We start from the raw sequence: 15,703 nt of genomic DNA on the forward strand, positions 1-15,703 counted from the left end.
GCCCACAGAAACATAGTTTCACTGATTTCGTCTTGCTTTGTTGTGGTGGCTGTTTGACTGAGGGTGCACACGAGGGGGAATGCCTTTCTTGCCCACTCTAAAACTGTAATGCCTGTCCTTGTGGGAAAACCACTATGGCTATCCTTCTGAAATGTGGCAGGATTCATGCCCTCAGATTCCACCCAATTCAATTCTGGCCCAAAAGGAAACAAGTTATACTTAGATGGTTCCGTTTGGGGTGGGGTGGAGGGGGTGGGGGAGAGAGAAAGAAGCAGACTTGGATAGACCCAAAATTGAATCCTATAGCCCATGAAGCGCCTTGCTTCAAGGTGGGCTCGCTTCTGAAGCGCTAGATTTATTATGAAGAGGCAAAAGCGGAGAAGAAAGAAATTCAACGAGAAAAAGCCTCAACAAAAATCCATACCTTTCTCTTGTTGTCTGCAATCTCAAACTTCTTGGAGGGTTCTTTCACCTGATCCTTCAGCTGTATGGCATGTTCTTGAACTGTCATAATTCCATCTGCATCGAGATTGGCACATATCTGGAAGCAGGAAGGTTATAACAGCCATGGCACATGCATTTTGTGAGTAATGCTGCCTAAAGACGTAACATTTCTCCCCATGAAATCAGTCTTAACATATATTTTCTAATTAAGCTTTCACTACCTCAGATGATTAATAAGGGTGCCCAACCATGAATAAATATATGCATAGTGGGGTTTTTGGCTTCAGTAACAATGTTTTGCTCAATCCAAAATATAGATTTATGGTTGTGGCTTTGATTTCTGGCTTCCTCATCCTCTGGTTTTCTCATTCGCAATTGGCCTTTTCCAAATCCTCCCATCTCCGCTTTTGCAAATAGGCAAATTAATGTTGTTGTTATTGACTGATTTTTATAAACAACAACAAGACACCAACCAACAATAAATTAAAGAAAGCAGTCAAATCCTAATTCAACAATATAGGGGGAAGCGGGGCACATTGATACACCAACAATATTTCGATATCAAGAAATGTTAATCGTGTTGCGACATCACTAAAACGTGTCTTTACATGTGTGAGTACAACACTTGCAACCGTGCTGCCCGCCAGTTAGCTGCTGATGTTTGACGAGAGTAGGTGTGTTTTTAGTTCGGCCAACTAAAAAATTATGTGAAATGTAAAAGTGTTCCAACACTGTTTTACGTCGTTTAGTTAAGATTTTAAAATACCAAAGGTAAGTTATTCTACTCAGTAATCAGGATTACACGTGATTTTTAAATAAGTTCAATGGTTTTATTAATAATTGTTAGGGGGTTTTTTTGAAAATTTCTGTTGGGGCATTTTGATACATTGATATATATATAAAAGTGTCCCGCTAGTGTACAAAAGTGCCCCAATATACAAATTTGCCTGAAATCTCTAAACTCATTAAATTTGAAAAGAAAAACTGTTGTTTAATATGTGGCCGAAGTCATTTCTAAATATAATATGACTGATTATCATGTGCCATATCTCAGGGAAAACCCAGGATCTTGTATGTTTGTCTTTTTTTTACTGGATAGGTGTTTGAGGAAAGATTAACATTAAGTTTTGATGTTTTGTTAAGAAAACCTGCCGTAAAGTCTATGATGTGTGTGAAACACTGTTAGTTTTGATACTTAATTTAGATTTTAAGTAACAAATTGTAAGGCTGATTATGATCTCTCACAATTAAAAATTGTTTCTTCATTAAATTTTTGCAAATAATTATCATACTCATACAATTTACGCTTTGTATGAAAGTGCCCCGTCCAGTGTATCAAAGTGCCCCGTAGGTGGGGCAGAATGATAAAAACCCCTTTTTTAAAACCGAAGTCATTACATTCTTATTATTGTCCAACTTTAATGGTTCTTTTGATTGCTATTATAATATTGATTAGTTATGCCATGCATCAAGCCAAAAAAAATATTATTTGATGCATTTTTGTGACATAAAATATGAGATTGAATTTTTCTGTATCAATCTGCCCCACTCCCCCCCTATTGGTTTGGATCCAGACTTGACCTTCCAAGTCTATGGTGACTTACTTTCAAAATATGCTGCTCAGCCTTTGCCGCATTTTTCGCACCTCCGACACCAGGTGAAGCTGTCAGTCCCAGAACCTGAGCTTGTGGAGAACACTGCTTGCCCTCTTTCCTTCGCTTCTCATTGTCCCTCTTCTCTTTTAAGTACTGGCGCATGATACCGTTATACACCGCTTCCTTCTGAGTGTGATGGCATTCATCAATGATGATCAGGGAGAACTCTGAGGGAAAACATTTATTTGTTTAATAAGGTGTCTTACCAGCCATTCACCATAAAGTCCCAGGAAGGATTACAACTTTTGTTTGGGATTAGGGCACCCATTTCCATCGGAACACACACACACACACACAACTGGTTGCTTGTAATAAACCCAGTCCAGATTGGCAGTCTGCATAGTTTGGCCCTGAGAGACATAATGCACAGTGCACAATCCTAACCATGTCTACTCAGAGGTTCTTTTGAAAAAAGTGGAGAAGTGAAGCTATAGGAAACCAGGCAAAGGGCCTTCTTGGTAGTGGTGTCCTCCCTGTGGAATGCCTTCCCATCAGATGACAAGGAGATAAAGAACTACACAACTTTTATAAGACATCTGAAGACAGTTCTGTAGTGGGAAGTTTTTAATGTTTGACCTTTAATTATGTTTTTATGTGTTGGAAGCCTCCCAGAGTGGCTGGGTATAAATAATAAAATTGTTATTGATGATTATTAAAGTATTCCATAAGCAGCATGTCCCAATTTGAGACCTAGCGGCTTCTTTTCTTCCAAAATCTGTTTTAAGCATGTTTCTAAAGGTACACAAACAAAATGTGTTTAGGGCCTCAGAACCACAAACAGGCACACAGTTGTCCACAATAAATACCTTTTAACTGAACTCCCTCTTCTTCGTCCTGGTCTGCATTTTGCAATGCATTCTCAAGGATCTGAGCTGTGCAGATAATGACATCGTAATCTCTGACAACTGCAGGGAAGGAAATTTTCAGCTGAGAGGCACCGCTCAGCCCAATGACGCGATACCGATGCTTCAGGAAAGGGTGAAATTCTTTCCGGAAATGCTGCTCCACCAATGGCACCTAGGAAAAGGTTTCCAGCCAAGAGTTGGGGATACAACTAAGCCCCTACTGTAATAATGACCTTTGTTTCAGCTCTTTGCGCATTTGCGAACTACACAATAGCATCCAAAGCACGCTAAGGAGTTTTGGCCAAAGGTTATGCAAGCTTACCCCACTAACATGAATCACAGAATTGTAGAGTTGGAAGGGATTCTGAAGATCATCTAGTCCATGTGTAGGCAACCTAAGGCCCGGGGGCCAGATCCGGCCCAATCGCCTTCTAAATCCGGCCTGTGGACGGTCCGGGAATCAGCGTGTTTTTACATGAGTAGAATGTGTCCTTTTATTTAAAATGCATCTCTGGGTTATTTGTGGGGCCTGCCTGGTGTTTTTACATGGGTAGAATGTGTGCTTTTATTTAAAATGCGTCTCTGGGTTATTTGTGGGGCATAGGAATTCGTTCATTTCCCCCAAAAAATATAGCCCAGCCCCCGACAAGGTCTGAGGGACAGTGGACCGGCCCACGGCTGAAAAAGGTTGCTGACCCCTGATCTAGTCCAACCCCCTGCAAGGCAGGAATATCAACTGTGCTTCCGCTCAGAATGAAGGATTTCATTATTTTGGAACCAAATGCCTGCCATCCTACAGTTTTGTGCTTGCATGACTCACATAAGCAGATAGCATAGCGGTTCTCAAAATTGTCTCCCCACCCCGTTGGACTGCTTGAAGTTTTGTTGGGCACCTTGGTGTACCGCTTAATAAGCGTTTTGTTTTTGCTCTACAGATCCAAGAGCAGGCACAGTTTTACAACTTTCTGGTAATGCTTTAAGGAGAGGCCACATCAACACCATTTTTAAGAAAATCATTGGCCTTAAGACTGGGGCAGGGTTTCCAAACCTTGGGTCTCCAGCTGTTTTTGGACTACAACTCTCATCATCTCTGACCACTGGTCCTGCTAGCTAGGGATGATGGGGATGTTGTAGTCCAAAACAGCAGGAGACCCAAGACTGGGAAACCCTAATGTGGTGTTTGCCTCCTAGGATGGGTCATAAGGAAAGGGTTAAAATGGGTGTGATGTGATTGCCCAGTGAGAATGCAAGGGGGGAGTAAAAGTTAGAGTGGGAGGTTTTGAAAGTCAGTTGAGGTTTGGGAGGTGAAGAAGGAAGAGGGAGGATTAGGTGTGGGTTGGCAGAGTTGTATAGTGAGAAAGAGTTAGAGGAATTGTTAGGTTGAGTCAGATAGATAGTTGGAATAATCAGTTTGGAGTTGTTAGGAACCAAGATTAAGAAACTGACAAGAGAAAAATAAACTGAAACCATACGCTTGTTCCTGCATTTAAAAATAAACTTGATTATTTGTTAATGTTAACAACTGTCTGGACTCCGTGTGTCCCCGTGAGAAGCGGGGTGATGGCAGCGAAGAAAGCAATCACAGTGGTGGCACAGGGTCAATAGACCGTCAAACGTCCGGGGGCCCTGTGTGATCACCACACCTGGATTAGGGTCTTATTAGCCTGTTTGATAACCCAGCCCTGGTTCAAAGACAATCTCGATCTTAACTGTCAGAAAAAAGTACATCAAGCACAGGGCCAGGTACAGATATCCTCGACGGTTTTGCAAGCTTTTTAAGGACCTCCTAACATCACAGACCACTAGTAGTTCATGGGACCCTGTTTCCCTGTTTGAGAACCTCTGGACAGCGTACCTTGTTGACAAGCACGATAACTTTTGCATGCTCTCCGGCTTCCGTTCTCTTATCCAAGTGGTTTTTGGCAATGTAGACGGCCACTCGGGTCTTGCCACTGCCTGTAGGGAGGCAAAGGACAATATTCTTCCCTTCCAGGGCTGGTTTGGCGACCTCCATCTGGTAGTCTCTGAGAGTCAGCTCTGGCTCTGGTGAAGCTCTTGTCTCTTCATCCTCAGCATCATCTGCATAAGAGAGACCACTCCTCTATAATTTCTGCCATGCAGATTTAGGTGTAAGCCAGAGACACCCATGTTTTTTGACCAAAGGTAACTCCTGCCTTCTCCCCACAACAGCAGAAAATGTTTGTGCAAACACCTGTCAGGCCACAATATATGGCTGGTGGGCTACTAGAGTTTCCTTTGGGCATCACAGCTGGTGTCAATTCATTCTTGGGATGCACAATTTAAGGCTCCAATCCTGTACACCATAGGTGGGAACCTTTTTTCAGCTCAAGGGTCATATCCCGAACAAGCCCAGCCAACCACATGAGGGTAATTTTGGGCAGGTGAGCAGGAGCAATTCAAATATTAATCATGGTTGTTCATATTTAAACATTTTAATGAAGTGGTTCTATTGTGCATTTTAATTATGGTGTCTTTTAAATTATTCTGTATTCTAATCATGTTATTCAGTTCATTTTTTATGATTAGTAAACCATCTTTGCATTCAGTGGTATACAATTTAATGAGTAACAATAGTAAAAGCAACTGAATTTAGGACTGCTTGATGTTTTATGATCTCGTCAAAAGAATGTGGCCTGTTACTGACTAGAATTATATCTGTATGATAATATTCAGGGGCCAGGATTGTTTTCTGTTTCACCATATAATATGGAGACCTATGGGGGAGAGGTCAAATAAACAGAGACAACTGCATTTTAAAAGACACTATATGGATTGAAAAGCACAAAAAGCCTACTGCCAAAATTTTACGATATGCTAAACCAGAGGTCGGCAACCTAAATGAGGGTCATTTAACCGGCCCATGGACCCCCGCCGCTTGCTCAGTCAGCTCCTGTGCGCTGCGCTAAACCGGCATGGAGCAGAGCGGGGACCGCCTTCTGTGACGCTGGGCAGCTTCCCATTGGCTGCAGGAAGCTCCTGCAGCCAATGGGAGGCTGTGCACGCCTCCTCCCCACCGGAAATAGCGTTTGGCCCACCGCGGCGTCTGCGGGACTGTAAACCGACCCAAGCCACAAAAACTTTGCCTACCCCTGTGCTAAGTGGATGGAGCCAAAGGAAAGAGACTGAAAGGGTAGGGAAAAAATTCAAAGAATAGCTGATGATATTTGTAAGATACCTTCTTTCTGATGGTATCATCATTAGTGGCCAAATCATACAGAAAACACTATAAAGTTATATTTGTAAGCAGTATAAAGGAAGCGTCGCATCATTTTCTATGGGCAATTTTCCCAAAAGCCCAACTAAGCAAATAGAACTCAACTGAGCTTGGATAAGATCTGCTAATGGAAATCTCTCCAAGTGGAAGAAGAGAGCAATGGAAAATTAGCATCTAAGAAAGCACTGTACAACTACCACTCTCTGCAGAGGAAAAGCCTAGGGTGGGGGCAGTGGGTGAGGCAAGCCTTAAGGCAGAGAAGAGGGCTATTTTCACCTAGTTCACTTCCCTCTAGGTCTCCTGATTCAGTCTCTGATCATTAGATATACAGGGTGGAGGGGAGATAATATTTGTCTACTGCATTTATATGCCACCTTTTTATCAAAGGAGCTCAAGTCGGCACACATGGCTGTCAGGGAACTGCCATCGGCTCAGAGGCGAGAAATAGAAGGGCAGTTGGGTTACGGGGAGTCTCCAAAAATCTTGCGAAGCAGTTCCTCTTCTGGCGAGGAGGAAAGCCCCACCAGTGGATAAGACCAGAGGATGCTAGTGAGAGCCTTAACACCGCTCCTGAGCAAGCCAGAGAGGAGGGAAGCACGTAGTCTGAGGCGCAAAGAAGGGCGGAAACGGTTGGGGGTAACGAAACTTTTATGTTGGGGAAGGTACAAAAAAAGACCACTCCCGGATTCTGCTAGCAATTGAGCCAGACATGAGCTTTGGGACTCTTCACTGTAATTAGTTTTGCACCAAAATAAAGCCTGTAAAACACAGGTCGGAGTCCTGCCTGGTTACTCTCGAGCAACCGCAACAGCACCTGACAATGGCTATTCACCTCCCCATTTTATCCGCACAACAACCCTGTGAGGTTGGTTAGGTTGAGAGCGAGTGACTGGTCACCCAGGGACCTTCATGACCGTGTGGGGATTTGAAGTCTGGCCTCCTGGGTCTTATTTCCAACACTCTAACCATAAGGACCTAAGATGGGCCTGCTGGATCCGGCCCATGGCCCATCTAGCATCCTGGGAGGAAGGAATATTAATTTATCAAATAAATTGGGTGGGCCCAATACAAACAGAACTACTAAGTATTAATAACATTAATTCATCCAAGAAACTGAAGGATCCTAAGAGCTGTGCTGAATTACAAATTGCCCTTCCTTAAATTGATATTTGCATCCTGTCTGTCTCCAAGGCTTTGGATGTCGCACACAAATATTTACAACTTTACGTCTTGAGTTGGGAGGGAAGAACACGCGCACCCTGCTGCCCAAATTACAGCTTTCCTCCGAGCCTGCTATAAACATCCTCTAGGTTAAGAGCGCCTTTCGAATGCAACCCACAGGGCAGCTGGCGCTTGCGATGGGCTCCTTACTGGGAAGAGCAAACAAGCTGCCATCAGCTACTGGGCTTTGGGCCAATGGCTGGGTGCTGCCCTTCCCTTTTGGTACAAAACAGTGCTAAGACGAAGATGGTCGTCTGGTCTCGAACCTCTTGTTTTTTGCACAACAGGGGAAGGAGGGAAAATCCTCCATTCCATCAAGCAGCAAATCTTGGGGCAGGAAGGAGAAACAGAATCCACACTCTCTTTCTCTCTGATCCTCAAGCAGTTCTGATCTCACGTATTCATTTTGATAGATCTTGCTCACAATGCTAGACAGACAAATGCCACGGTTTCTACCTCGACAGCCTACAATGATTTGGCTTAAATGCTCACTCATCCAGCCTTTGGCGGCATAATTTAGACAGTAAAATCATAAAAGAGAAAGGAAAAAGGAGGGGGGATCCATAAAACATTGGTATTCCAGACATATTAGACTCATAAAACATATAAAAGACTCAATGGTCACCATTAAATAAAATTAAGTAGTTTTAAATCTAGGCTAAATATCCTGGAACAGTCGATTCAAGATTATCATCCCTCAACAGATAGTATAAATGTTTCACATTTTAAATAGAGTTCCGTGGAGAAAGTCAGACCTGAATCACCGTTGGCGAGGCTGCACTGCACGACACTCTCGCTCACATCATTGATGCTTGCATCCAGCAAACTGACGTCAGAATCTGGCAGACACAATTCAGAAATGGTGGTGTAAATATTTTGTGATATGCAGTTACTTGTTAATGTGCTTCGCATTTTGATAGACCAGAACGTCTCCCTCTAATCTCATTTTCAGCAAAGCACCTAGAGAGAGGAATGTGCTGTCCACACAGCTCAGGCTATCTTAGCTGCATCAGCTGAAGCAAACCTGAACCTTTCCATGTGTTCAAAATGCTTATATTGCCCTTGTCTGATTAGATTTACCAGCTCTAAAATTCTTGCTTAATACTTGGGACACAACTTTGAATGCCATATCTAGAATTAAACACAGGTCACAATGTGACCTGACCAGACTACATAAGCCATTAATGCAAGAAAATATTTGCCTAAGACTGCAATCCTAAGCACATTTTACTAGGGGGTAAGCATTATTTGAAGACAGAAGTGCCTGGGAAGACAGAAGTGCCTGGCGTACTCTGGTCCATGGGGTCACGAAGAGTCGGACACGACTAAACAACAACAACAAGCATTATTTGCCACTGCAGGGCTTGCCTCTGAGTAAACATGCATCAAATTGTGCAGTAAAGCAACCACACTTTCCTAACAACGAATTGCTAAGGGTGCCACCTACTGGTCAATGGTGCACTTACAAAAAGAGTGCAAGAGAGCAAGTCTGAAAACAAATGTCACCATCCTGATAGATTTTGACTCCTGAACCAGACTGAGCATAGTTGCCATAAAGATGGAGTGAAAACCTGGGCATGCTAAGCTGAGATCTATTAATTCTCTCCTGTGTTGCAGTGTGGGTGGACCCACTGGGGGAGTATTAAGGAGTCTGGACATGAGCAAAAAGCTCCTAGCACCACAATTTTTTTAGGACAGATGGGGAACCTTTTGCAGCTTGAGGACCACAATTCCACCAAATATGTTTTAATGTGCTTTGGGAGCTCCACTACAGGGCAGCTCCCATGCTGCAACCAAGTACCGTATTTTTCACTCTATAAGACGCACTTTTCCCCTCCTAAAAAGTAAGGGGAAATGTTTGTGCATCTTATGAAGTGAATGCAGGCTCCATGGCTTCAGTGACTATCCCTGAAGCCAGGAGAGCAAGAGGGATTGCTGCACACCGACCCCTCTTGCTCTCCTGGCTTCGCTGGAGAGGTGCTGCGCAGCTTTCCCTCTCTGCGTTGCGCCCCTTCAGCGAAGTGGGAGGAGAAATGGAAGGGGCTCCGTTTCTCCTCCCGCTTCGCTGAAGGGGCGCTGAGCAGAGAGGGAGAGAATATTTTTTTTTTCTTGTTCTCCTTCTCTAAAACTAGGTGCGTTTTATGGTCGGGTGCGTCTTATAGAGTGCAAAATATGGTAAATAAATAAGCTTTGTTTTAAAAAGCCGAGCTGACAGGTTACCTGAAACTGCAGAACTCCCTCCACACGATTCTTCTGAGGCATTCTCCTCATGGGTGAAGCTGCTCCCCAACAGCTTTGGATTCTCAGGTACCTGAGGTTCCTCAGCGCCCATAGTCTCACCTGCAGGCATCCCATTGACTATATGCTCTGTTCACATGAAATAAAATGTTATTTAGCAACATCGGAGATCAGCCCCCATACGCAGGCGAGCAAAACAGACAATGTGGGGACACAACAATGCAGGGAGATAAACCATAAGGTAGACCAATGTCACGTTTTAAACTCAAATTTGAAGCAAGGTGTTGGAAGAGCTGTGCCCAGATCTTCTATCGTTTTCCCCAAGGTGAATTCAGACCATGGTGCTGTAGGAGGGAGAGTAGGCATGTTTGTTTGCTTCTTAAATGTATTTAATGAGTTTTATTAAGCACTAGTGGGAAGTGCCTGGTGCTGGCTGGGATTTTTAGAAACCAATACATACTGTGATGTTTAAATGGATGGTGTAATTTTTGAGTTTGGATCTGTCATGCCAAAAATCAGGTAAAGTCATGTCTTAGTCTACCATCTTGGGCAGCTGTTCCCAGGATTCCACAACTGCTTAAAATTGTATAAGCGTGCTTTATATTGTTGCTTTCAGCACGTTCCTGTGCACATCTCCTCAGAAGTAAGTTTAACAGAGTTCAACAATTTTTAACATGTGATGTGTACGTACATTGGACTGCAGCTTTCATGTCAAAATTTACACATATGCAGTTCCCAGCATGTGCTTATTCACACCTTCTGCCCCACTCTTTCCAGGCAGAAGTCAATACTTTAAAGCTCTGTGTCCAAATGCTCTCCTTTTTTGCGCGAGAGCTTTCCACGCAAAAATCTGCTCTTTGGCGCTCAATCGGAGCAAGTGCCAATTTGAGTTTTCTCTGGGTTCCCATTTGCTCCAATTCAGCTTTAAGGAGTGCATTTTCACAGGGAAAACTCCGGAACAAAAAGAGAAAGGAATGGGGGCTTGGACACAGAGCTTTCAAGTGCAGACCGAGTCTGGAAAGTGCAAGAGAAAGGTTAAGTGTGGGCAAGACCTATGTTTCTCTTTCCCCAGAGCAACTGCAGACCCTTCATGTACAACGGGCAGGCTAAGAACTATACCTTTTCAAAACTATAAGATCATTTTTCTTACCCTCTTTATGTCCACTTAGGATATCTGCGGCATCTTCATGCCCAGAGTCACGCAGGGCCTGCAGAAACGGCGACAGCCACTCTTTCTTCTGCACTACTCTGCTCAGCAGCACCCTCACTGCTGCTGCATTCCCTGTTGCTGCATTTTCGGCTCTGATCTGGGTTAAAAGAAAAGGGAGGAGGGAAGGAATACTTACACTGGTACTTCTGTAAGATGTATCATAGTTAATCCGTTCCGGAAGTACGTTCAACTCCTGAAACCATTCGCAAACCAAGGCGCAGCTTCCAGTTGGCTGCAGCAGCTTCCTGCACTCAAGCTAAAGCCACGTTGGACGTTCAGCTTCCGAAAAACATTCGCAAACCGAACACTCACTTTCAGGTTTGCGGCGTTCGGGAGCCAAAACGTCCGAATACCAAGGTGTTCAAGAACCAAGGTACGACTGTACCTATAAAACAGGTTCCTTTATTGCTCTGCAGAGAAAATACTGGATTAAAAGTATTTCCATGGGAAGCTTGGTGTGTGCAAACCAGCCTTCCATAGTCTGGTCCTCTCTTGCTCCTTTGTACTGCGGTTCCCATCAACTCTGGCAAGAATGGCCGCAGTGCCTGGGGCTGGTGGCAGTTGTAGTCCATATCATATGGAGGACCCCAGGCTGGTATAACCATTAGTGAGAAAGGGGCTCATAAGTCCTGTATTTTCAAAAATGCAATTTCCGTGAGCAACAGCACAACCTGGACCAGTAACGATGCATTTCACATTCACAGTTTCTTCTGGGAAAGGAACTTGTCACACCCATTAATTCAAGCTACCTGTGAGAAATGGAGTGTTTCCGAGTGTGAATCAAAATGTAAAGCTTTTCCTGTGCTGTACTATTCCAGGACTATGATGGGGACAGAATGTTCAGTGCAGGTGGGGAAGAATCCTTCCATGTAGAAAAATAACTTGTCAGAAGACAGACTGCCCTGAATATTTGTCTACGGAATGCCTATTTCCCCAAATACAGTCGTACCTTGGCTCTCGAATACCTTGAGAGTCAAATGTTTTGGTTCCTGAACACCGCTAACTGGGAAGTGACTGTTCCGGTTTGCAAACGTTCTTTGGAACCTGAACATCCGACGGGGCTTCCGATTGGCTGCAGAAACTTCCTGCAGCCAATCAGAAGCCACGCTTTGGTTTCCAAAAGTTTTGGAAGTCAAATGGACTTCCAGAACAAATTCCGTTTGACTTCCAAGGTACGACTGTATGGAAAAACAACACAGCAACACTAGGTAGCAATCAAACCTGCAATTCCACCCTGCCACCACCAGCTTCGAGTGGTGCAGTCCAAGGAAGGCCTTTAGCCAGTCGATTCCACAGAATGGTTTGTTTGTTTGTTAGTTTATTAATTATACCGCCCTTCAACCTGTAAATCTCAGGGTGGTTCACAACATAAAAATACAAGGTGAAAGCACAAAACGCACAATAAAAGCAAGTACAACCCCCACCACCATGAACGAATAAATCCCCTTGACAATGAATGTTTAAAGCGACATGGGTGGCGGCGCTGTGGGTTAAACCACAGAGCCTGGGACTTGCCGATCAGAAGGTTGGCAGTTCGAATCCCCACAACGGGGTGAGCTCCAGTTGCTCGGTCCCTGCTCCTGCCAACCTAGCAGTTCGAAAGCACGTCAAAGTGCAAGTAGATAAATAGGTACCGCTCTGGGGGGAAGGTAAACAGCGTTTCCGTGCACTGCTCTGGTTCGCCAGAAGTGGCTTAGTCATGCCAGCTCCCACATGTACGCCAGCTCCCGCGGCCAATAAAGCGAGATGAGCGCCGCAACCCCAGAGTCGGCCACGACTGGACCTAATGGTCAGGGGTCCCTTTAACTTTAACCTGATCTTAACGTGGGGATGGGCCCTCTAACCTTACCCTAAACATGTGAATGAATGAGAGAGAGAGAGCTCAGTCGGTATAGAACGTAAGACTCTTGATCTCAGGGTTCAAGCCCCACTTTGGGCAAAAGATTCCTGCACTTCAGGGAGTTAGACTAGATGACCCTCATGGTCCCTTCCAGCTCTGCAATTCTGTGATCCTATGATATATACCCAAATACCTCTCTCTCTCTCTCTCGAGTGGGAGGGGGGTTGGATCACGGACGAATTGTTTCAGGCAGCGTTACCTACCCGCTCCACGTCCTCGAAGGTAAAAAGCTGGCACTTATCGGCTACCTGCGTGGCTCTCAGCTTCTCCACGAGAGTCCTGGAGAACAAGTTCACCAGGAACTTGCCCGTGTCGTCCATGGCCTCGAGGGAAGGCGAGGGCAGCTCGCTCATGCTGGGGTCCACGTAGTCGGCGGCGCTGAAGCCGTCCCTCGACAGCGCCTCGTAGAATTCCTGGCACAGGCCCGGCGGGCGGCGGTCCTTCTCCAGGGCGCGCAGGAGCTGCTCGGCCGCTTCCACGTCCCCGCAGCGCTCCGCCACGGCTCGGATGGCGTCCTTCTCCTCGTGGGGCAAAGAGGGCATCTGGTCCAGCACGGGGGCCACGCGCATGTTGCTCTTGATCCGCCCTCTGAAGCAGCAGATCAGGTACAGGATGGCCTCGTCGCGGGAGGGGGCCGCCGCTTCCATTCTGCCGTCCAGGGTCTCTTCGCTCGGCCAGGAGGACCGCCCCGTCTGCACGTGGGGAAGGGCGATCGTGGCTGTTGCTCAAAAAGACAAAGCTAAAGCCAAGCAATCTCTCTCGTTGCTCTTGGAAGTTTTGTCTTTTCCTGGAGGCAGGAGCAATAGTCCGGTCTTACCGATTGCTTCGTTTGCCACTGGGCTAGGCGACTCCGCCGGCCGCTTCTTATAGGACATGGCACTTTCGGTTTCTATTCTCGCCTGGTGCTCGGTTTCCAAACGCTGGTCGGCTTTTTCCTGCAGGCGAGTTTCGCTTTCCCGTGCTTTGCTCGCAGCACAAAGGACGCAACCACGGCGATCCGCCGTCCCAATCAACCCACGCAATCCTTCGCAAGGAATGTGGGGGGGGGGACCTGTGTCTGTCTCCAGGGGTGGTTGTACCCCCATGCCCCGCTCCCAGCTAGGATGGCCAATACCGAGGCATGACTGGAGTGCAAAATGTCCAGGATCGCAGGTTCCCGTCCCTGCTGCATCCAGTTTGCCTCAAGGGTCACTTCCAGGGGGTTTGTTTATTGAGCGTTCATTCAGATTTGTTTACTGGCAGGTTACGCAATAGGGGTTTCTTGACTGTCTCTATTTTCTGGCGAGATTCAATCACATGCCTGGTAAGTAAAGCTGTTTTGAAGCACTTGGATATGGCTGCATGGGTAAGTGGGAGCCGGTTGAAGTTAAATCCTTCGAAGACAGGTCCTTTGGCTGGGTCGGACATATGGGATTGGGGGGGGGCAACTCCCTGTCGCGTATTCCACGCGGCGTTTTCAGCAAAGCATTAAGAGTTCCAGGTTTTTCAGTGCAGTCCTTTTTAATGTGAGTTATATACAGGCATTTACAAATGAAACAGTCCAAACAGAGTACTTACAAACGAATACTCTCCACCACAGCACCACCACACTACAGCACAACCACCACCACCACCACTGTTAAACAGGCTTTCCTTTTTAAAACAGGTGATAGCCAATTACACTAATCACACTCCTGCTGAGTCACTCTGACCCAGCAGAGTATTGCATCATCCTGTTGAAGCCTGCAGACTTATCCAGTATCCTGCGAATCCCAACACTCCTCCTTAAGTCAAAGGCTTGAGACCTAATAATTCTCTTAAGTCTCGAAATTTAGGAGCATCCAAACATTTTGTATACAAATCTGCCACATTACATTTTGTGTTACAGTGCTGTACCTTTAACACATTTCTTTCCAAAGCATTTTTCACATTTCCGTATCTTATCGCAATATGTTTACTTTTGCTCTTAAAGTTCTGTTGGTTAGCAAGCTGTTGTGCAGCCATGTTGTCACTTAGCACAGTGATTGGCATTTCAGAAGGTATTCCAAGCTCTTTTGTTAGGCAAGCAAACCACTCTATTTGTGATACACATTCGCTTATGGCTGAGTACTCTGCTTCACAAGTACTTGTGGCAACAAATGTTTGTTTCTGGGATTTCCACTGAACCAGGGCATTTCCAATATATATGGCATAGCCAGTGGTAGACTTTCCATTTTCTCTGTCTCCCCAGCTGGCATCAGCGTATGCATACACTTGCTGATCATGTCCTGTATCCAGCACCAGTTTGTAATCTTTTGTGCCTTTCAGATACCTTAGGATTCTTTTAAGTGCTACCCAATCTCTCTGAGTCGGGTCTGCACTTCTTTGGCTTAACATGTGCACTGCCAATGTTATGTCGGGTCTTGTCCAACAACTTAAATATAACAGAGAACCCAACAGAGAATGAAACGCTGTTGCATTCTCACATTTTTGCCCTTCTGGTTCATTTTTGTACTGGGTAGTTATGGGAGTGTCAACCTCATTTGCCCTCTCCATTCCATATGTCTTCAGTAACTTTTCGATTTTTTCCTTCTGACTCAGAGAGTAGATGCCCTTTTCATTTCTCTGAACCTCTACTCCTAAGTAATTCTGAATCTCTCCCAAATACTTCAGTTTGTATTTGTTACCTAGGCTGTTTATAAACCAAGACACTTGCTTTTGTGCAGTTGTTATTAGACAGATATCATCAACATACAAAAGTAAATAACAAACACTTCCTTGCACCATTGCTGAATATAAACAGGAATCAGCCAGGCTTTGTTTGAATCCCATCTTTTTCAAAGTTGTGTCTATGCATTCATGCCATAGACGTGCACTTTGGTGTAACCCGTATAGTGCCCTTTGCAGTTTTAACACCATGCTGTCTTTTTCTAGCTCATAACCTGGTATTTGCTGTAAATACACCTCGGTGTCAATAGGAGCATTTAAATATGCTGA

General features: G+C 45.1%; 1 protein-coding gene across 2 annotated transcripts in view; it reads right to left on the reverse strand.

The window, feature by feature from the left end:
• Positions 1 to 15,703, reverse strand: part of IFIH1 (interferon induced with helicase C domain 1) — a 34,969-nt gene that overhangs the window by 11,246 nt on the left and 8,020 nt on the right. Inside the window, exons 1-8 of one of the 2 annotated variants that reach the window (XM_083493742.1) lie at positions 12,952 to 13,948; positions 10,789 to 10,945; positions 9,621 to 9,767; positions 8,156 to 8,239; positions 4,800 to 5,023; positions 2,906 to 3,116; positions 2,049 to 2,266; positions 425 to 541 (exon numbers count right to left, since the gene is read on the reverse strand). In XM_083493742.1, coding sequence (XP_083349868.1) covers positions 425 to 541; positions 2,049 to 2,266; positions 2,906 to 3,116; positions 4,800 to 5,023; positions 8,156 to 8,239; positions 9,621 to 9,767; positions 10,789 to 10,945; positions 12,952 to 13,395 — 1,602 coding nt within the window. In that variant the 5' untranslated portion in view covers positions 13,396 to 13,948. Of the gene's footprint in view, positions 1 to 424; positions 542 to 2,048; positions 2,267 to 2,905; positions 3,117 to 4,799; positions 5,024 to 8,155; positions 8,240 to 9,620; positions 9,768 to 10,788; positions 10,946 to 12,951; positions 13,949 to 15,703 lie in introns of those variants that run through there. The other variant, XM_083493743.1, reaches the window with a different exon arrangement.

This window comes from Podarcis liolepis, assembly GCF_965112155.1.
Source record: "Podarcis liolepis genome assembly, chromosome: 1".
NCBI lineage: Eukaryota > Metazoa > Chordata > Lepidosauria > Squamata > Lacertidae > Podarcis > Podarcis liolepis.